This window comes from Dendrobates tinctorius, unplaced genomic scaffold, assembly GCF_039654945.1.
Source record: "Dendrobates tinctorius isolate UK_male_01 unplaced genomic scaffold, ASM3965494v1 ptg000129l, whole genome shotgun sequence".
NCBI lineage: Eukaryota > Metazoa > Chordata > Amphibia > Anura > Dendrobatidae > Dendrobates > Dendrobates tinctorius.
The window spans coordinates 24,742,813-24,766,228 of NW_027361797.1; the positions used below are offsets into that span (position 1 = coordinate 24,742,813).

The 23,416-nt window shown below is 45.0% G+C and overlaps 1 protein-coding gene across 2 annotated transcripts in view; it reads left to right on the forward strand.

Annotated features, from left to right (window-relative positions):
- PARN (poly(A)-specific ribonuclease) overlaps window positions 1-23,416 on the forward strand; it is a 185,762-nt gene that overhangs the window by 44,431 nt on the left and 117,915 nt on the right. For both annotated transcript variants that reach the window (XM_073542882.1, XM_073542883.1), the window contains exons 14-15: window positions 965-1,008; window positions 1,324-1,366. In XM_073542882.1, coding sequence (XP_073398983.1) covers window positions 965-1,008; window positions 1,324-1,366 — 87 coding nt within the window. The remainder of the gene's footprint in view (window positions 1-964; window positions 1,009-1,323; window positions 1,367-23,416) is intronic.

Sequence of the window (23,416 nt, forward strand, 5' to 3'; positions counted from 1 at the left end):
TCGGGGGAGGAGAGGTGGGGGCGTACAAAATTATAAACTTGAAAATTACCCTACTGTATTTGGTTAAACATTTAATAAACTGTCCCCTAAATTAATGGATGCAGCTGTAATTTTGGGTGGTATGGATGATCCGCAAAACTGCTTTTCCAGATTTGCATCGGTCTGTAACGTTGGAGACTTTGTGATAAGGATGTAAAGAACTCGCAGCAGTAACTAATTTTTTGTTTTTTACAGTGCAGATCTGAGTAGGAAATCCATCACTGTTCACTTTTACATTTATAGAACTCAAGCAGTGGGATATCTTCAGTATACATATCACACAGGAGACACTGAGGCTGCTGTATATACATCACACAGGAGACACCGAGGCTGCTGTATATACATCGCAGGAGATTTGTGGATAGGGAATATGCATCCCAGCAGGCCTGGGGCATCACAGGGGATTGCGCTGTCTTCTGTGGGGCCAGGGGGGCATCTCATGACAACGCCGCGTGCCAAGCACTTCCTTGCTCTGACAAGTAATCTTTCATTGCTTGCACTGCAGCGTTCAGTAGTGAACACTACGTGCACGTAGTCGCAGATTAATAAGAAATTAAGCTGCATTTTGACAGCTGCCTTCTTGAGCAGTCGCATGGAGCAGATGCATTATTCCTGTGAGTGTGGCATTCCCACCATTGTTGACAGTGTCTGTATAGGCAGCAGACTCAGCTCACTATGTGAATGAGCTGCTGATTGCATGTAAACCAGGAAAATAATGTGGCGTTCAGCTACATGAATGCTATTGGTCGGACCCCTGACTGTCAAATATCGATGTCATAGTTGAATAAGCAGTGTGTCTGTCTCGGTGATCCCCAGGGAAACAAGACTGCTCAGTTCTCCTGACACCTGTCTGGTGTACTCGCAGAGAAGCCCTTTGGAAATGTTGGTCTAAAAAAACATTTTTTTTTTTTTTTTTTTTTTTTAGGACTTGGAAGAGTTTAAAAGATTGACAAACTGTGTTTTTCCAAGGTAAGTTTTCCTCTGTCCTTACTTTAGACAGTGTCTTTGAATTTCACTATTAGAATTAATTAAAACGTGTATCTGGGAGACAGTTGCATTAGCAATACACTAGATATTGGCAGCGATATATTTAGTTATTAAAGCCGAAGTATTAGTATACTCCGATCCTCCGGCTCTATAACCCGTACTCCATAGGTGTAAAGTTGGTGTGTTCATTATGACAAACTAGCTTTTATTTCCAAGCTCATACTTACGTTAAACTAAGGTGTTTTTTTTTTTTTTTTCTTTTTCATTTTAATAAAAACAATTTTTCATGTTTTCCAGAGTGCTGGACACAAAGCTTATGGCGTCTACACAGCCCTTTAAGGTACAAGTCCTTTGAATATGTTTACAATAACGTATAGTGGGTACCAGTTCTATGGTGTAGCTGTTAAATTACACTTTCTATGCACATATTTTCCCTTTATGGATATATCGCATGCATTGGGCTGTGTACGTAGCTCATGTGTGCCTGGTCTATGGAGAGAGCTTTATGTATAGACATTGGTATGCAGCACTTCCCTACAATGAATAGACTTTTGATATTCTTTTTTTAGCTTCGTTTATTGAACCATAGACAGGGTATACAACATACACATTTGCAAATGCTGATAAACACTGTATAAAATACATATATTCCACATAGCATTAAATGCGAGGCATAATGTGCATACCAGTATACATACAAAATAAACATAATGTCAATTAAATTACAGTTGTCTTCGTATTATTGCTTAAGTTATAAGACCTATCTAACTTCTAAACCATAACTACAAAACTACTAGTTCACAGCCTGGTTCCATACAATCAACTATCATGCGACGCTTCCACTCTACAGGGTAAGATGAGGAGTTCCACCTCTCCCAGATTTTCTCATTTACCCAGGCATCCTCTGTTTTGGTACAAGGTGCGCTCATATGGAATGATCGAGTTCACCAAATCAATCCAGATCCTAAGGGAGGGACACGAGCTTCCCATCCACCCCAGTGCCAGTACCTTTTGTGCCATAAATAGCGTCTCACGTAAAAATATCCCAATATAGTGACCACATGTCTCGTCATCTCATACCCCGAACAAACAAACCAGCGGCTGAAGGGGAACAGGAACTTGTACCAGGGAAGATGATGATGATGATGTCACCTCCTTCCAATATTGTGCAATAATAAGACACTGCCAGATCATGTGAATAAAGTCTGCATCTAATGAATGACATCTTAAACATTCCAATGACTGGAATCGGCCCATCTTAAAGAGTCGGGTCGGAGTCAAATATGATTGATGTATAATATATAGCTGTATCATTCTGTTATTAACCCCTTTTTGCCATTAGACGTACTATCCCGTCCATGTGCCCTGGGACTTAATTCCCAAGGACGGGATAGTACGTCTAATGCGATCAGCGGCGCCCACGTGGTGAGCGCCGCTGATCGCGGCCGGGTGTCAGCTGATTATCACAGCTGACACCCGGCACAATGTGTCAGGGGCGGTCACGGACTGCCCCCGACACGTTAACCCATTGTACACCGCTATCAAACACAATCGCGGTGTACCGGGAGTTAAAGGGAAGCTTCGGCAGGGAGGGGGCTCCCTCCGTGCTTCCCTGAGCCCCCCACGGCAGCGCAATGTGCAGCGCTGCTGCGGGGGACTCTTTCCCTACAGGCCCCCGGATCCAAGATGGCGACGGGGGCCTGTAGGGAGCTGACTTCCTCACTGCCTGCAAAGCGCAGGCATGAGGAAGTCTGCAGAACTGCCTGTGACTGCTGATCTGTCACAGTGATCTGTGATGTGACAGATCAGCGATCTGTCACAGGACAGTGATGTCCCACCTGGGACTATGTAATAAAGTAAAAAAAAAAAAATAAAAAAAAGTGTAAAAATAATTTTAAAAAAATCGCTAAATTAGTAAAAAAAATATTCCCCAATAAATTCATTTTTTGAAAATAGAAAAAACAAACAATAAAAGTACACATTTGGTATCGCCGCGTCCGTAGCGAACCCTTTAAAAAATAAAAATAAAAAACGAAGCAAAAAAGAATGATTTATTATCATACCACCGAACAAAAAGTGCAATAACGCGCGATCAAAAAGACGCATATAAATATCCATGGTACCGCTGAAAACGTCATCTTGTCCTGCAAAAAAAACAGCCGCCATACAGCATCATCCGCAAAAAAATAAAGTTATAGCTCGCAGAATAAAGCGATGCAAAAATAATTTTTTATATAAAATTGTTTTCATTGCAAAAAACCGACAAAACACAAAACGACCTAAATAAGGTATCGCTGTAAACGTACCGACGCGAAGAATAAAAGCGCTTTATCAATTTTACCGCACGCGGAATGGTGTAAACGCACCCCCCCAAAATAAATTCCTGAAACGCTGGTTTTTGTTCATTCTGCGTCCCAAAAATCGGAATAAAAAGCGATCAAAAAATGTCACGTGCCCAAAAATGGTACCGATAAAAACGTCAACTCGTCCCGCAAAGAATAAGACCTCACATGACTCGGTGGGTCAAAATACGGAAAAATTATAGCTCTCAATATGTGATGATGCAAAAACTATTTTTACAATAAAAAGCGTCTTTTAGCGTGCGACAGCCGCCAAACATAAAAACCGCCATAAATAGTAAATCAAACCCCCCGTTTTCACCCCCTTAGTTAGGGAAAAATAATAAAATTTAAAAAAAGTATTTATTTCCATTTTCCTGTTAGGGCTAGGGTTAGGGCTCAGATTAGGGTTAGGGGTGTGTTGGGGTTAGGGTTGAAGTTATAATTGGGGGGTTTCCACTGTTTGGGCACATCAGGTGCTCTCCAAACGCAACATGGCGTCTGATCTCAATTCCAGCCAATTCTGCGTTGAAAAAGTCAAATGGTGCTCCTTCCCTTCCAAGCTCTGCCATGCGCCCAAACAGTGTTTTACCCCCACATATAGGGTATCAGCATACTCAGGACAAATTGCAAAACAACTTTTGGGGTCCAATTTCTCCTATTACCCTTAGGAAAATAAAAAATTGGGGGCAAAAATATCATTTTTGTGGAAAAAAAGATTTTTTTATTTTCACACCCAGGCGTTATAAACTTCTGTGAAGCACTTGGGGGTTCAAAGTGCTCACCACACATCTAGATAAGTTCCGTGGGGGGTCTAGTTTCCAAAATGGGGTCACTTGTGGGGAGTTTCAATAGTTTAGGTACATCAGGGGCTCTCCAAACGCACATGACACCCGCAGACCAATCCATCAAAGTCTGCATTCCAAAACGTCACTACTTCCCTTCCGAGCCCCGACGTTTGCCCATACAGTAGTTTTCTCCCACATATGAGGTATCAGCGTACTCAGGACAAATTGGACAACTACTTTTGGGGTCCCATTTCTCTTGTTACCCTTGGGAAAATTAAAAAATTGGAGACTAATTGATCATGTTTGTGGAAAAAATACGATATTTTTATTTTCACGCCCGGTCGTTATAAACTTCTGTAAAGCCCTTGGGGGTTCAAAGTTCTCACCACACATCTAGATAAGTTCCTTAGGGGGTCTAGTTTCCAAAATGGTGTCATTTCTGGGGGTTTCTACTGTTTTGGTACATCAGGGGCTTTCCAAATGCGACATGGTGTCCGATCTCAATTCCAGCCAAAAACGTCAAATGGCGCTGCTTCCCTTCCGAGCTCTGCCATGCGCCCAAATAGTGGTTTACCCCCACATGTGGGGTATCAGCGCACTCAGGACAAATTGCACAATATCTTTTAGGGTCCTGTTTACCCTTGGAAAAATAAGAATTGAGGGTGAAAAGATGATTTTTGTGGAAAAAATGATTTTTTTAATTGTACGGCTGTATGTTATAAACTTCTGTGAAGCCCTTGTGGGTTCAAAGTTCTCACCACATATCTAGATAAGTTCCTTGGGGGGTCTAGTTTCCAAAATGGGGTCACTTGGGGGGGGTTTCCACTGTTTAGGTACATCAGGGGCTCTCCAAACACGACATGGCGTCCGATCTGAATTGCAGCCAATTTTGCATTGAAAAAGTCAAATGGCGCTCTTTCCCTGCTGAGGTCTGCCATGCGCCGAAACAGTGGTTCCCCCCCACATATCAGGTATCGGCGTACTCAGGACAAATTGCACAATAACTTTTGCAGTCCAATTTCTCCTGTTACCCTTGGTAAATTAAAAAAAATTGAACCTGAAGTATTTTTTTTAGTGAAAAAAAGTTAAATGTTCATTTTTTTTTTTTTTTTTAAATATTCAAAATATTCCTGTGACGCACCTAAAGGGTTAATAAACTTCTTGAATGTAGTTTTGAGCACCTTAAGGGGTGCAGTTTTTAGAATGGTGTCACTTTTGGGTATTTTCTATCATATAGACCCCTCAAAGTGGCTTCAAATGTGATGTGGTCCGTAAAAATAAAATGGTGTTGCAAAAATGAGAAATCGCTGGTCAACTTTTAACCCTTATAACTTCCTAACAAAAAAAAATTTTGGTTTCAAAATTGTGCTGATGTAAAGTAAACATGTGGGAAATGTTACTTATTCAGTTTTTTGTGTGCTATATCTCTGTGATTTAAGGGCATAAAAATTCAAAGTTGGAAAATTGCGAAATTTTCAAAATTTTCGCCAACTTTCCGTTTTTTTCACAAACGTAAGTTATTTGATTGAAATTTTGCCACTAACATGAAGTACAATATGTCATGAGAAAACAAATGTCAGAATCACCGGTATCCATGGAAGCGTTTCAGAGTTATTACCTCATAAAGGGACAGTGGTCAGAATTGTAAAAATTGGCCTGGTCATTAACGTGCAAACCACCCTTGGGGCTTAAGGGGTTAATGCATGGAGACACCCTAATTGGAGACTCCAGAATTTCCTCCCATTCCTCCCCCTGTGTATCAGGGATGAGCCTTTCCCATTTCCCTCTAACTGAATTTAAGCAGATTCTGCCCCTACTGACAACATGTATGAGTACAGAGAGGAGACGAGACCCTGGGGACCCTGCGATTTAACCCCTTCCCGACCTGTGACAGCGTATGCGTCATGAAAGTCGGTGCCAATCCGACCTATGACGCATACCCTGTGTCATGAATTCAAAGCCCCCCTGCGGGTCGGGTGACCGGGGTCAATGAAAGGTCACCTGGCTTTGTAATTCACCACAGGGGGCGTCGCTTCGCCCCCACGTTGCTACGATCGCTCTGATTGGCTGTTTCACTTTTAACAGCCAATCAGAGCGATAGTAATATTTCATCAATGAAAATTGATGAAATATTACAATCCAGCCATGGCCGATGCTGCAGTAGCATCGGACATGGCTGGAGACACCGAATCGACCCCCCCCCCCCACCCTCCCACCACTGAATGACAGTGGCGATCTGCCGCCGCTGTCATCATCTGCCCCCCCTCCCATTCCCTCCGCTCCCCGCCAGCTTCTGATAACCCCCTCACCCACTCTCACCACCCCCGGCACCTTCTAAGTCCCCCCGTCGCTCCCGGTGTCCGGCGGGTCCGGTTCATGGGCGCCGCCATCTTGGAAAATGGCGGGCGTATGCGCAGTGCGCCCGCCTAAATCTGCCGGCTGCGGATTCCATTATTTCATTTTGATCACTCTCACAGTGATCAAAATGAAATAAAAAGTAAATGAACCCCCCCCCCGATTATCACCCCCATAGGTAGGCATAACTAATAAAATAAAGAAAATATTTTAATTTTTATTTTTCCGTTTGGGTTGGAAAGAGGGTTAGGGTTGGAATTGGGGTTAGGGTTGGAATTGGGGTTAGGGTTGGAGTTAGAATTGAGGGGTTTCCACTGTTTAGGCACATCAGAGGGTCTCCAAACGCAATATGGTGCAACCATTGATTCCAGCCAATTTTGCGTTCAAAAAGTCAAACGGTGCTCCCTCCCTTCCAAGCCCCGACGTGTGCCCAAACAGTGGTTTACCCCTACATATGGGGTATCAGCGTACTCAGGAAAATTTGCACAACAACTTTTGGGGACTAATTTCTCCTGTTACCCTTGGGAAAATAAAAAAATTGGGGGCTAAAAAATTATTTTTGTGGAAAAAAAATGTTTTTTTCATTTTCACGTCTCTGCATTATAAACTTCTGTGAAGCACTTGGGGGTTGAAAGTGCTCACAACACATCTATATAAGTTCCTTGGAAGGTCTAGTTTCCAAAATGGGGTCACTTGTGGGGGGTTTCCACTGTTTAGGCACATCAGGGGCTCTGCAAACGTAATGACCGCAGACTATTCCATCAAAGTCTGCATTTCAAAACGTCACTACTTCCATTCCGAGCCCTGATGTGTGCCCAAACAATGGTCCCTCCTCACATATTGGGTACCAACGTACTCAGGACAAACTGGACAACAACTTTTGGTGTCCAATTTCTCTTGTTACCATTGTGAAAATAAAAAATTGCGGGCTAAAAATCATTTTTTTGAGGGGAAAAAAATGATTTTTTATTTTCACGGCTCTGCGTTATAAACTTCTGTGAAGCACTTGGGGGTTCAAGGTGCTCACCACACATCTAGACAAGTTCTTTGGGGGGGTCTAGTTTCCAAAATGGGGTCACTTGTGGGGGGTTTCTACTGTTTAGGCACACAGGGGCTCAGCAAATGTAACATGACTCCCGCAGACCATTCCATCAAAGTCAGCATTTCAAAATGTCACTACTTCCCTGCTGAGCCCCAACGTGTGCCCAAACAGTGGTTCCCCCCACATATGGGGTACCAGCGTACTCGGGACAAACTGGACAACAACTTTTGGGGTCCAATTTATCCTAGTACCCTTGTGAAAATAAAAAATTGGCAACTAAAAAATTTTTTTTTTAGGAAAAAAAGATTTTTTATTTTCACTGCTCTGCATTATAAACTTCTGTGAATCACCTGGGGGTTCAAAGTGCTCACTATGCATCTAGATAAGTTCCTTAGGGGGTCTAGTTTCCAAAATGGGGTCTTTTGTGGGGGAGCTCCAAAGTTTAGGCACACAGGGGCTCTCCAAACACGACATGGTGTCCGCTAACGATTGGAGCTAATTTTCATTTCAAAAAGTCAAATGGCGTTCATTCCCTTCTGCGCCCTGCCGTGCACCCGAACAGTGCCCCCCCCCCCCCCACATATGGGGTACCAGCATACTCAGGACAAACTGGACAACAACTTTTGTGGTCCAATTTCTCCTGTTACCCTTGTGAAAATAAAAAAATAGCGTGCTAAAAAATCATTTTTGAGGAAAAAATGATTTTTTATTTTCACTGCTCTGTTATAAACTTTTGTGAAGCACTTTGGGGGTCAAAGTGCTCACTACACATCTAGATAAGTTCCTTAAGGGGTCTAGTTTCCAAAATGGTGTCACTTGTGGGGGAGCTCCAATGTTTAGGCACACAGGGGCTCTCCAAACGCGACATGGTGTCCGATAACGATTGGAGCTAATTTTCCATTCAAAAAGTCAAATGGCGCTCCTTCCCTTCCGGGCCCTGCCATGCACCCAAACAGTGGTTTATGACCACATATGAGGTATCTGTGTACTCAGGAGAAATTGCCCAACAAATTTTAGGATCCATTTTATCCCGTTGCCCATGTGAAAATTAAAAAACTGAGGCTAAAAGATAATTTTTGTGAAAAAAAAAAAAAAAAAGTACTTGAGAAGCACCTGAGGGTTCAAAGTGATCACTATGCATCTAGATAAGTTCCTTGGGGGGTCTAGTTTCCAAAATGGGGTCACTTGTGGGGGAGCTCCAGTGTTTAGGCACACAGCGAGTCTCCAAACGCGACATGGCAAGCGCTAAATATTCCAGCATCTTTTCCATTCAAAAGTTAAATGGCGCTCCTTCCCTTCTGAGCCCTGCCGTGCGCCCAAACAGTGGTTTATGACCACATATGAGGTATCGGTGTACTCAGGGGAAATTGCCCAACAAATTTTAGGATCCTTTTTATCCTGTTGCCCATGTGAAAATGAAAAAATTGATGCTGAAAGAAAATTTGTGTTGGGAAAAATTAAAATGTCCATTTTTTCCTTCCACATTGCTTTAGCTGCTGTGAAACACCTGAAGGGTTAATAATCTTCTTGAATGTGGTTTTGAGTAGCTTGAGGGGTTCAGTTTTTAGAATAGTGTCACTTTTGGGTATTTTCTGCCATATAGACCCCTCAAAGTGACTTCAAATGTGAGGTGGTCCCTAAAAAAAATGGTTTTGTAAATTTTGTTGTAAAAATGAGAAATCACTGGTCAACTTTTAACCCTTATAACTTCCTAACAAAAAAATATTTTGCTTCCAAAATTGTGCTGATTTAAAGTAGACATGTGGGAAATGTTATTTAGTAACTATTTTGTGTCACATAACTCTCTAGTTTAACAATAAAAATTCAAAATTTGAAAATTGCGAAATGTTCAAAATTTTCGCCAAATTTCTGATTTTTTTCACAAATAAACGCAAAAATTATCGACCTAAATTTACCCCTAACATGAAGCCCAATATGTCACGAAAAAACAGTCTCAGAATCGCTAGGATGCGTTGAAGCGTTCCAGAGTTATTACCTCATAAAGGGACACTGGTCAGAATTGCAAAAAATGGCCAGGTCATTAAGGTCAAAATAGGCTGGGTCATGAAGGGGTTAAGGATGCCTATCAAGGGAAGTGATGAAATACTGTTGTCTATACCCACACACGTCATATGTGACTGAAAGGCTGACCTTAATTGTAAATAACGGAAAAATTGGGATCTCGGGACATCGCATTTAGCCTGTAATTGTTCAAAAGACAACAGGTTTCCATGGTTATACAAATCACCTATCGTGGAAACATTGTGATGAGTCCAGAATTCGGCGGATGGGTGTTCAAGCAATTCCGGAAAATAACCATTATTCCATAAGGGCATTTCTGCTATATTGTCTCCGAATCCAATCACCCTTTTAATCTGTCTCCACACTGATCTCGCCAGACGAAGTAGGGATAACAAACGGGGGACATTTTTTCCAATTTCAGAAAGCCCAGCGGGCAATTGGCACGTGCGGCACGAAGCAAGTGGTTCTCAGAGTTAGGGAGATAATCACCGGGCATCGACTTACTTATAGCTCTGGCCTGTCCAGCCAGGTAATACAGAAAAAAGTCTGGTAACGCTGGCCCCCCCCTTAGGTCTTTGCAGAGTAGATAGCTTGAATTTGGGTCTGGTTTTCCCCCATGTAGAAGACGTAACCTGGGAGTTCAAATTCGCAAAAAAGGACCTAGGCACCGCCACAGCACTGTGTTGAAGAGAATAGTTGAGCTTAGGGAGTAATATCATTTTAATTAATGCGTCCGGCTACAGACAGCAGAAGTTTACTCCAAATTGTGAATTTAGCTTTAAACATCTCTAGTAACGGGTGTATGTTAAGCTGCAAATCAAGCGTGCTGCTCTGAGAAATATGAACACCTAGATATTTAAAACTGGATACAATGGGCAATGAGGAAAGAGTCTCAAGTCGTGGCATCGGGGCATGGGAGAGAATTATCAGAGCAGATTTCTCCCAATTTATATACAAGCTGGAATATTTACTGAATTTATTTATAGTGGATATCACTCTTGTTAGTGTTTCCTCTGCTATATCCATACATATCACCATGTCGTCAGCATACAAGCCTATGGTGTCTATTCGATCCGCTATTTCTATTCCCACGATATTAGGGGAGGATCTTATGCGAATTGCCAATGCCTCGATTGCAAGAGCAAAAAGGGCCGGGGAAAGGGGACACCCTTTGACGGGTACCCCTATGTAGTGAAAAGGACTCAGATATGGAATTGTTCACAATCACATGGGCTTGGCGCTTCATATATAATCCATTTTAGAAACCTGTCACTAAATCCATATTTCCGTAAACATGCATGGAGGAAGGGCCATTCAAGGGAGTCAAAAGCCTTGGCCGCATCCAACGATGCAAATGCCCACTTATTGTCTGGCCCCAGAGAACTATATTGGACCACTGACTGGACTCGTCTAATATTGATGGAAGTACTCTTACCAGGCATAAAGCCGGTTTGGTCAGGGTGTATAACTTCCAGTATGATTGAGTTCAACCTGGTGGCCAAAATTTTTGTAAAGATCTTATAATCCACATTCACTAGTGATATGGGGCGATAAGATCCACAATCTAAAGGGTCCTTTCCCTCCTTTTTAAGCACTTTTATATTAGCCCATAAAAGGATTCTGGCATTGGTCCCCCCTCCCAAATCCCCCGAAACACCATTAATAAAAGTGGCGCTAATGTCTCCTGGTATTTCCTGTACAATTAGATGGGGAAACCCATCCGGCCCAGGGGCCTTCCCAGAGGCCATATCCTTTATGGCAATCTCTAGCTCCTCCAAGGTAAATTTATCGTCCATGAAGGCCCGTTGGGAAGGACTTAATGTGAGAAATGCTATATCTGACAGGTAGTCTAAACCCCCCCTGGCTATCAGCGTCATTTTTAGAGTTGTAAAATCTATAATAATCATGGAAACAGTTCAGTATTTCTTCAGTTGAGGATACCAAAGTGTTGTCTGATTTGCGAATCTGTAATATTGTATTATGTTGACGTACAAAATAAGCCAAAAATTTACTTGCCTCATTCCCCAGCTCAAAATAGGATTGACGGGCAAAAAATAATTTGCGTTTGGATTTAGTGTCTATATGTTGAGTATATAACCTTTGAGCTGTCAACCACCCCACTCTATTTGCCACTAATTTGGTCAGATATGTAAGCGGTCCCGCATCTTTCAGATGCCGCTCCATCTCAACATCCTCCCTCGATGTCACCCGCTTGATGTAAGAGATCGTAGAGGATAAGCAGCCCCTCAGATATGCCTTAAGAGCATCCCAAAATACATTAATATTCCGGGGTTCAGGGTGGGATGAGACAAAACAGTGCAACTGATCAATTGTTCTATCTGGCGATTCCACCAGCTTCAGCCAAAAAGGGCTCAATTTCCATACTATCCTGTTATTTAGCGATCCGTATTTAAGCTTAAGAATGATCGGACTGTGATCTGAAATCCCCCTACTGCCATGTTCGATACTATCCACCCATACTGCCAGACCACTGGATCCAAAAATATAATCAATGCGTGACAAGGAGCGTTTAGTGGATGATTGACAGGTATACTCCCTTGTCTCTGGGTGGTGTATTCTCCATAGACCTAACCATCCGCTACCCTCCATGAACTGTGACAGTTGGGACACAGCCGACGAGGGGGGGCCCTCCCTGTATCCCATAGCCCAACCTCAATTTATCAAGACTGTTATTCATGACCAGATTAAAGTCTCCCATGCAGATGACGTCTGCATCCGGATAGATCAGGGCAAAACTCAACGCCTTATGGAGAATTGACACATTAGCCGGAGGAGGATTATAAATACATAAAATAACATACTTCCTAGAGTTAGAGTGCATGCACAAACACGAAACGCCCCTCAGGATCCCTCCGAGCCTGCCACCTAACGTCCTTATGTATTAGTAATGAGACCCCCCTTGAGTAGCTGGTATGAAATGCATGAATAAACCATTATATCCACGGTTTTTGCACACACCGAGCTGGCTCTGGTCAGGTGTGTCTCAACCAAAGCCACAATGTGAGGGCGATATTGCCTAATCTGCGAGAACACCTTAATTTTTCTTCCGGGGAGTTTTAATACCTCTCACATTCCAGGTCATGAATATTAATTCAGAACCCATTTTTGCTTATCTGAGTATGATGCATATTGGTGCCCAAGTAAAATTTAGAGACATCACGTAGATAAAAGGACTGCCGTTGGCTGCGACTTTTACCTAAATAACGACTAAAATTAAAACTTTTGAAAAAAGTCCCATGCCCCTATCAAAAAACAGACAAGGGGATACCTTCGCTGAACACAGTGTCCGGTATTGTTGGTGACTGGAAACTCGCTGAGGAAGTCCCAATTAGGCCTTTAGTTGAGGGATTCAAGTTGACAGGAAGCATATTAGGATTCCTTTGCAGGGGATCCCTTATGGGACTGCAGCCATTCAGTCACCTCCGCTGCATCCGTGAAAAACATGGAGGAGCGCCTGTAGACGAGCCGGGCCGGATAAATCATTGAATACATAATGTTCCTCTCCCTGAGCCGTTTCTGGATTTCGATGAATTGTGCCCGTTGCTTCTGTAGTTCCATGGAAAAATCTAGGAAGATTGAGATCACAGCATTATCAAACTTGATGGGACTTTTTTGCGTGCAAGTCGCAGAATGGTATCTCTGTCTTTACAGTTAAGGAGACATGCCAGGAAAGGTCTAGGTGGGGCTCCCGGAGGAAGGGGTTTTGTAGGCACCCTATGAGCCCTTTCAACAGCGAACACTGAGGAGAATTCATCCCTCAGAGAGGTCTTGAGCCAGCCCTCCAGAAACTGCTCAGGATGCTGACCCTCTGAACGTTTCGGCAGACCAATAACGCGGATATTATTCTGACACATTCTGTTCTCCAAATCGTCTGCCTTCTGCCTCCAAGCGTTCAGAGCCCGCCACCATTGTTAACTTAGCTTCCATAGGTGTAATGGTGTTCTCTACCTGGTACACTCTTGTCTCCACTTCCGTAATGCGTCCCCTCATGGCCTGCATATCTTCACGAAGTCTCCCCACTTCAGTATAAACGTCCTCTATTTTCCCAGTCAGGGATATCCTGGTTAGGGAGATGGCCTGCATTAGCTGTTCGGACGCTTGTTTGAGGGTCAGTTCTTCCTGCTCATTCTCCTCCTCACCCCCAGAGAGACTATTTTTATGCTGAACTTGTGGAGGGTTATTTCTGGAAGACCGTGCATTTTCAGAGGGGTCGGGCCTGGCAAATTCTTTTAGTTTTTCTGCTGCTGACGATCCTTTAAATCGACTCCTGATCAATGGCAGTGCAGCGCACCAGGATAACTGGAGGTGCGTACTCCGGGCTTTCTTCCCTTCCAATTGTAAGCACAGCATGGCAAAGATTAATGCTTATGACCAGGGAGCAGCTTCTATGCAGAGAGGATCATATAAATCAGTGAGGGCGATATCTGGAGTTATATTAGTAAAGCTTCCTGTGACCGAGAGGGGGGCAAATATCCGCAGAGACAGCAGCGGTGGGGGGAGCAGGAGTCCCCACAATAATATCGCCACCAGGCAAGTGAGTCTATCAATAAGAAGGGGAAACGCAGGGCCCAATTTTTCCAGGGCACTCACCGCGCATCCCCTCAGTTCCTCAGGATGTAGATCACCGCCCTGTAATGCTGCAGCTCTCAGTGATAGAGCGCGCGTCTAAGATGGCCGCCGCCTCGTGCAGGCCCCGCCGCCCGTCCCGGCTTTCCCAGCCGCCAGCTCGCCAGAGCCGTTCTGCGTCCTCTCACGGGGGTCCAGGGGGGTCCCGGTATTCAGAGGCACCAAATGCCACCCGGTATGTCACAGTAACAAGGCGTCAGGTACAGGATACAAGCAGGATGATCGGGGGCTCCTGCGTCTTGCGTCCTCCTTTCTCAGCTACATAGGCACGCCGCTCTTTGACATTTATTCTGCATGTTTCATGGCCCCATATTCCATGATTGACCCCATGATGCTCGTCCAGTGCAAATATAGCAGACTTGCAGACCTTTGTTGTATTTTTTTTTTTTATAATGCATTTTACTAAAACGCCAAATGGCAACTTATTTAGAATGGATCCCATTGTTTACTATGGGTTATACCCACCTGGAGTTGATGGAACCAGTTTTCCCTCCAGAACTAGCAGTGCTCCGAATGCTGAGCTCTGACCCCGGCCACTCCAGATTGGCAGCTTTCTGTGTAAAATGTACACTTCTCAAAAAAACAAAGGCAACATTAACAATGGGTCATGTATTGAAACCACTGAATGTAGGTACAGTGCCTTGCGAAAGTATTCGGCTCCCTGGAACTTTTCAACCTTTTCCCACATATCATGCTTCAAACATAGAGATACCAAATGTAAATTTTTGGTGAAGAATCAACAAGTGGAACACAATTGTGAAGTTGAAAGAAATTTATTGGTTATTTTAAATTTTTTTGGAAATTAAAAAACTGAAAATTGGGGCGTGCAATATTATTCGGCCCCTTTAACTTAATACTTTTTTGCGCCACCTTTTGCTGTGATTACAGCTTCAGTTCCCTTGGGGTATGTCTCTATCAGTTTTATACATCGAGAGACTTAAATTCTTGCCCATTCTTCCTTGGCAAACAGCTCGAGCTCAGTGAAGTTTGATGGAGATCGTTTGTGAACAGCAGTTTTCAGCTCTTTCCACAGATTCTCGATAGGATTCAGGTCTGGACTTTGACTTGGCCATTTTAACACCTGGATACGTTTATTTGTGAACCATTTCATTGTAGATTTTGCCTTGTTTGGGATGCTTGTCTTGTTGGAAGACAAATCTCCGTCCCAATCTCAGGTCTTTTGCAGACTCCAACAGGTTTTCTTCAAGATTCGTCCTGTATTTGGCTCCATCCATCTTCCCATCAATTTTAACCATCTTCTTGTCCCTGCTGAAGAAAAGCAGGCCCAAACCTTGATGCTGCCACCACCATATTTGACAGTGGGGATAGTGTGTTCAGGGTGATGAGCTGTGTTGCCTTTATGCCAAATATATCGTTTGGCATTGTTGCCAAAAAGTTCGATTTTGGTTTCATCTGACTAGAGCACCTTCTTCCACATGTTTGGTGTGTCTCCCAGGTGGCTTGTTGCAAACTTTAAACGACACTTTTTATGGATATCTTTGAGAAATGGCTTTCTTCTTGCCACTCTTCCATAAAGGCCAGATTTGTGCAGTGTACGACTGATTGTTGTCCTATGGACAGACTGTCCCACCTCAGCTGTAGATCTCTGCAGTTGATGCAGAGTGATCATGGGCTTCTTGGCTGCATCTCTGATCAGTCTTCTCCTTGTTTGACATGAAAGTTTAGAGGGACGGCCTGGTCTTGGTAGATTTGCAGTGGTATGATACTCCTTCCATTTCAACATGATTGCTCGCACAGTGCTCTTAGGGATGTTTAAATTTTTGGAAGTCATTTTGTATCCAAATCCAGCTTTAAACTTCTCCACAACAGTATCACAGACCTGCCTGTTGTGTTCCTTGGTCTTCATGATGCTCTGTGCATTAAACAGAACCCTGAGACTATCACAGAGCAGGTGCATTTATACGGAGACTTGATTACACAGAGGTGGTTTATATTTATCATCATTAGTCATTTAGGACAACATTGGATCATTCAGAGCTCCACAATGAACTTCTGGAGTGAGATTGCTGCACTGAAAGTAAAGGGGCCGAATAATATTGCACACCCCACTTTTTAGTTTTTGAATTTCGACAAAAATTTAAAATAACCAATAAATTTCGTTCAACATCACAATTGTGTCCCTCTTGTTAATTCTTCACCAAAAATTTACATTTGGTATCTTTGTTTGAAGCATATGTGGAAAAAGGTTGAAAAGTTCAAGGGAGCCGAATACTTTCGCAACGCACTGTATATTGCGGCAATGTGTGGAAGCCTAAAACTTTAACTTTTACTCTATATTCAAATAAAATATTAAACATGTGCGGTATATAAAATTAGTTGAGCCGGACCTATAGCACAAACACACATCAAAACATAAGTGCCACGTCCCTTACACTGATCAACCTATAGGAAGGATTTTTCCTGGCTGTACTATATGGTGACGCACACACTCAAAATACTTAATGTAGGTCAATCAGTGTATTGACGATGCTCCTGTCGGGGTGAGGGTACATAGTCCTTCTCAATTATATACACCTAAATAAGCAATTGGAGCACTCACCCAAAATGTGGCTCAAGAGTCACAACTGGGTCTGACATACCCTGGGCATGACATGGTCAAATTTGGACCGTGTGAAGAGCCATCATCAGGAGAAGGTGCGCTGCTCCCAACGTGTTTCCTCTATAAAAATATTCTTCAGGGCATCTTATTCACCCAGTGTTAAGTCCTCTCACCATCACGGCACCATGTCACCGATGGTCATTACCTCAAGACCACTATGCGGTGGTAACAAGCGTTGCGCTGTCTTATCTTGAAACGGCCGCGTGTCATACCTGCAGCTGTGTCACTTCCGGGAATACCTGCATCATTTCCGGTGAATGGAGCGTGCTAACATGTACAGTGCCTAGAAGTAGTATTCAACCCCCTGCAGATTTAGCAGGTTTGATAAGATGCAAATAAGTTAGAGCCTTCAAACTTCAAACAAGAGCAGGATTTATTAACAGATGCATAAATCTTAAAAAACAAAAAATTGTGGCTCAGTTAAATTTTAATACATTTTAAACATAAAAGTGTGGGTCAATTATTATTCAACCCCTAGGTTTAATATTTTGTGGAATAACCCTTGTTTGCAATTACAGCTAATAATCGTCTTTTATAAGACCTGATTAGGCCGGCACAGGTCTCTGGAGTTATCTTGGCCCACTCCTCCATGCAGATCTTCTCCCAAGTTAACTAGGTTCTTTGGGTGTCTCATGTGGACTTTAATCTTGAGCTCCTTCCACAAGTTTTCAATTGGGTTAAGGTCAGGAGACTGACTAGGCCACTGCAACACCTTGATTTTTTTCCCTCTTGCACCAGGCCTTGGTTTTCTTGGCTGTGTTCTTTGGGTCGTTGTCTTGTTGGAAGATGAAATGACAACCCATCTTAAGATTCTTGATGGAGGAGCGGAGGTTCTTAGCCAAAATCTCCAGGTAGGCCGTGCTATCCATCTTCCCATGGATGCGGACCAGATGGACAGGCCCCTTGGCTGAGAAACAGCCCCACAGCATGATGCTGCCACCACCATGCTTGACTGTAGGGATGGTATTCTTGGGGTCGTATGCAGTGCCATCCAGTCTCCAAACGTCACGTGTGTGGTTGGCACCAAAGATCTCGATCTTGGTCTCATCATACCAGAGAACCTTGAACCAGTCTGTCTCAGAGTCCTCCAAGTGATCATGCGCAAACTGTAGACGAGCCTTGACATGACGCTTTGAAAGTAAAGGTACCTTACGTGCTCGTCTGGAACGGAGACCATTGCGGTGGAGTACGTTACTTATGGTATTGACTGAAACCAATGTCCCCACTGCCATGAGATCTTCCTGGAGCTCCTTCCTTGTTGTCCTTGGGTTAGCCTTGACTCTTCGGACAAGCCTGGCCTCGGCACGGGAGGAAACTTTCAAAGGCTGTCCAGGCCGTGGAAGGCTACCAGTAGTTCCATAAGCCTTCCACTTCCAGATGATGCTCCCAACAGTGGAGACAGGTAGGCCCAACTCCTTGGAAAGGGTTTTGTACCCCTTGCCAGCCTTGTGACCCTCCACGATCTTGTCTCTGATGGCCTTGGAATGCTCCTTTGTCTTTCCCATGTTGACCATGTATGAGTGCTGTTCACAAGTTTGGGGAGGGTCTTAAATAGTCAGAAAAGGCTGGAAAAAGAGATAATTAATCCAAACATGTGAAGCTCATTGTTCTTTGTGCCTGAAATACTTCTTAATACTTTAGGGGAACCAAACAGAATTCTGGTGGTTTGAGGGGTTGAATAATAAATGACCCTCTGAATAAACTTTTCACAATTTGAAAAAAAATTAAACAAAGAAATAACATTCTTTTTTGCTGCAGTGCATTTCACACTTCCAGGCTGATCTACAGTCCAAATGTCACAATGCCAAGTTAATTTCGAATGTGTAAACCTGCTAAATCTGCAGGGGGTTGAATACTACTTGTAGGCACTGTAGATCCAGAGGAAGCAGCGACGCTCCATGAGACATACTAATTGCCCCATATTAGGGGAAAAATTATTTCTCGATTCCACATACTTCTATCAGACTAGTTCCTTGGATGAAAGTCCCATCGCAGAATCTGGTACTCATAACCTGTGATGATATACTTTTCAAGATGGACGAACGAGTGCTTCTTGAACTTGTTCAGTGAATCGACAATTACAACATCCTGTGGCAGAGGGTTGCAGGCTCTCACTGCTGTTGCAGTGAAGAATCTGTGACTGTGATTAAGATTAACCCTTATTTCCTGTAGATGTAGAGTATGCCCCCTTGTCACTGTTTCAGGCCTAGGTGTAAAAAGATCCTTAGACTTGGGGTAGTCTCATTACAATATACAAATATAGTAAGGGACAGTACAGAGATCTTTGTTTTCTCCTACGCCTCATTGGGGGACACAGACAGTAGATGTTATGCTGCTGCCACTAAGAGGACACTAAGCAAACCAGAAAAAGTTAACTCCTCTCCTGCAGTATACACCCTGTCGCTGGATGAGATCTCCAGTTCATGCTTAGTGTCTGTAGGAGGCACTTGGGTCTGGTTTCAGACACGACCGTTTTTATTTTTGAATTTTTCTGTAAATTTTTATTTTTTAATGGTGTGAAGGGGGCGATGGTTCCTTTCTATGGCCCGCTCTCCCCGAACCAACAACAGGCAAGCACGTGGACTAACCCTTCACGTACACTTTCCTGCGACGTTTGGGGCTGATTCCTCTAACATTGGCGATGATGCTTCCATCCGGAGTCCGGTAAGCCACGAATATGAGGGCAGGCACACGTAACGGAGAAGACTGGACAGCGCTTACTTGAATCCGCCCCATAGCTCTCCATCCCCCTATCATAGGGAGGATCGATTGAGCATAGCCCCTTTTAAGAACTCCAGCTCTGCTACATCAGCCCTGGAGGATGAGAGCCTGCATGGATGGCCGGACAGCGCTGAGCACTGGAGCAGAGGTATGGGGTCGGGTCCTGTCCCCCGGGAGAAGCGCTGATGTAGCGTCAGCAGCGGTGCATCGCCCCCCCCCTCCTCGGCACTACCGCGGGTAGCCCGAAAAATTTAGTCCCCGGCTTTCTGGCCTGCTAGGCCGCAATTTAAATAGCGCCACCCCGGCTCGCCTACCTCGGGTAGGCTCAAAAATTTAGCCCCCGGCTTTTCCGGCCTACTAGGCCGCAATTTGAATAGCGCCGCCCCCTTTCCTTGGCGCCTCTCATCCTGACGCGACGTGCAGTCCTAGTCTCGGGGGCCATATCCTTTTACCTCAGCCTGCTCTGGATACGAGCTGTGAGGGAGCATTCTGCCGGATACCGGGTGACACCGCAGGGCCACCGCCATTCCTCCTGGGGGACACAGCATAGGACCGGGTAAGCTGCATCTCGCCTCAGATTAAAGCTTAACCCCTTCCTGGCACGTTCCCTGCAGCTGCAGCAGACTCTGCCATTAACCCTTTCAGGAGCGCTATGTCTCAATCTAAGGAAGCGAAACGGGCTGCTAAAAAGCACACTGTTTTTTACCGTGTGTACCTCTTGCAAGTCTGCCTTACCTAGTGCACAGACTAATCCGTTATGCACTGACTGCGACCCGGCCTGCGCTCAATCGCCCCTCGCCGCCGCTGCTGACGGTTCTCCTGCGTTTAGTACCCCTGAGTGGGCTGCGTCCCTGTCACGGTCGGTGGAGTCTCTGACCCAGGTTATATTCTCCCTCCGGGAGGGCTCTTTAAGCCAGAAGGCATTCTTATCCCCCGAGGAAGGCTCTGGCGTCGAACGGGAACCGTCCAGCAGGGGCCGTACTCGTTCAAGGGATGGTCGGGGCTCTAGAAAGCGGACCCATGACGCTTCCCCTAGCCCCGTTCGCGCCTCTGCATCTGCGACTCCTGTCTCTCGCTCTCCCTCTCCTGGAGTTCTCAGCGAGCAAAACTCTGAATTTGATTCTGACACGTCTGCCACTCAGAAGCCCCCAACTGATCAAGAGTCGCTTGATTCTCTTATAGAATCAGTTTAACAGGATTCTGAAGTTGGATGAGGATAATGTTCCCGCTCCAGCACATCCTATTTCACTTAAGAAAACCAAGCGTGTGCGCAGGTTTTTTACCAGCCATCCGGACTTTAAGGAAATTGTCCAGCAACATAGGGATCATCCGCATAAGCCGTTCACAGGGCAAAAGTCTACTCAGGCTAAATACCCTTTTGATCCAGACCTAATGAAAGATTGGTTACAGTCCCCTCCAGTGGACCCACCTGTATCGCATCTGGCTTCAAAAACGCTTCTGTCCATGTCTGAGGGTTCCTCGATCAGAAACCCCTCCGATTGTCAGGTTGACTACCTTGCCCGTTCAGTTTTTTGAAGCTTCAGGAGCAGCGTTTTTTCCATCTTTCGCGGCAATTTGGGTCACGAAAGCAATGGCCGCTTGGGCAGAGGTCTTCATTAGAATCATAGAATCATAGAATCGTAGAGTTGGAAGGGACCTCCTGGGCCATCTGGTCCAACCCCCTGCTCAAAGCAGGATTCGCTAAATCATCCCAGTCAGATGTCTGTCCAGCCTCTGTTTGAAGACTTTCATTGAAGGAGAACTCACCACTTCTCGTGGCAGCCTGTTCCACTCATTGATCACTCTAACTGTCAAAAAGTTTTTTCTAATATCTAATCTGTGTCTCCTCCCATTACTTCCTTCCAGGGCACCAATCTTCCTCCGGAAGCAACCACGGTCGCCAGGCAGATAATTCACGCAGTGGACTTTGTAGTGGACGCCTCTTTTGATGCCGCCAATTGCGCTGCTCAAACTGCCGCTAACGCGATCTCCATTAGAAGAGCCCTATGGCTCCGTGACTGGCGGGCGGATGCCGCATCTAAAAGATCCTAGACTTCTCTCCCGTTTCAAGTGGGTCTTCTTTTTGGAGAGATCCTAGATCAGCTCATTTCTGATGCTACCGGGGGGAAAAGTAAATTCCTCCCTCGACAAAAAGCTGCTCGGCCGTTTCACAACCAGCAGCCGACGCGCTTTCGTTCCTTTCGCAACAACTCCGGTTGGTCATCCTCTACCTTCTCTCCCGGATCAGGTCCGTCTGCGTGCGGAGGTAGAGGCTCCCAGGTCTCGTACAGACCTAACCGCCCTTGGAAACCCAGACCTAGGGATTCTGGTTCCAAGGGAGCCAGGTCTCATAGATCTACCCAATGACTTGTTGCGGTGTCCGGCGGACGCTGACAAAGTTGGCGGCCGCCTACTTTCCTTCAGCCACACCTGGCTTGTGGTCGTCCTTGAAAAGTGGGTCTGGGAGCTAGTGTCCTCTGGATCCAAGATAGTTTTCCTCTTCTCTCCGCCCAAGGGAAAGACGAGCCTTCCTTCGGGCTGTTCAGGCCCTCTTAAGGGACGGAGTCTTCATTCCGGTCCCTCATCATGATAGGTTCAGAGGATTTTATTCAAACCTTTTTGTGGTTCCAAAGAAAGACGGCATGATGCGACCCATTCTGGATCTCAAACTGTTAAATCAGTTTGTCACAGTTCGGCGATTCCGAATGGTCAGTGGTCTCTTCCATTGAAAAATGAGAGTTCGTAGCATCCATCGACATCAAGGATGCTTACCGTCACATTCCGATCTGCCCGTCTCACCAACAGTTCCTGCGTTTTGCAATTCATGAGGAACACTTCCAGTTCGTGGCCTTGCCCTTTGGACTTGCCACTGTCCCCAGGGTCTTTACCAAGGTCATGGTGGCTGTCATGGCCATTCTCCACTCTCGGGGAGTAGTAGTGTTATCGTATCTGGACGACCTGCTCATCAAGGGTCCGTCCCTTTCAGGCTGCGAAGAATCTGTGGAGATAACAGTAAATAAACTTTCACGTCTGGGGTGGAAGATAAACTTTGCAAAGTCTTCCCCGAAACCGACTCAGCAAATTTCCTTTTTAGGAATAATCTTGGACACTTCCCACGGGTTGGTCATTTCTCCCTCCAGGAAAGACGCAAGCCTTACAACAGGCAGTGCGGACTCTTTCCCGTCCAGCTTCTCACTCCATTCGTTTCAGCATGAGAGTTCTCAGGAAAATGGTGGCTGCCATGGAAGCAGTTCCGTTTGCACAGTTCAATCTCCGTCCCTTACAACACACGTTGCTGTCAGCTTGGGACAAGAACCCGTTCTCCCTGGACCGTCGGATCCTTCTGTCAATGCGGGTCAGGCAAGCCCTCAGGTGGTGGACACTGAGGTCCTCCCTGAATCAAGGGAGGTCTTTTCTCCCAGTAAGATGGTTGGTAGTAACCACCGACACGAGTCTTCTTGGCTGGGGTGCGGTCTTTCGTTACCACACGACACAGGGTCGTTGGTCAACCTGAGAATCGCGTCTCCCCATCAACATTTTGGAGATACGAGCGATCAGATTTTCTCTACGGAGTTTCCACCATCTCCTCGCAGGTCACCCCATCAGGATCCAATCAGACAACGCCACGGCTGTAGCGTATATCAACCGCCAGGGAGGTACCTGGAGCAGGATGGCCATGCACGAAGTGAGTCACATCCTCCATTGGGCCGAGACCAACCATTCACCCATCTCAGCAATTCACATCCCCGGCGTAAAAAATTGGGCGGCAGATTTTCTCAGTCGCCAGGGCATAGTCTCAGGACAGTGGTCTCTTCATCCGGAAGTCTTTCACCAGATATGTCTTCGTTGGGGGACT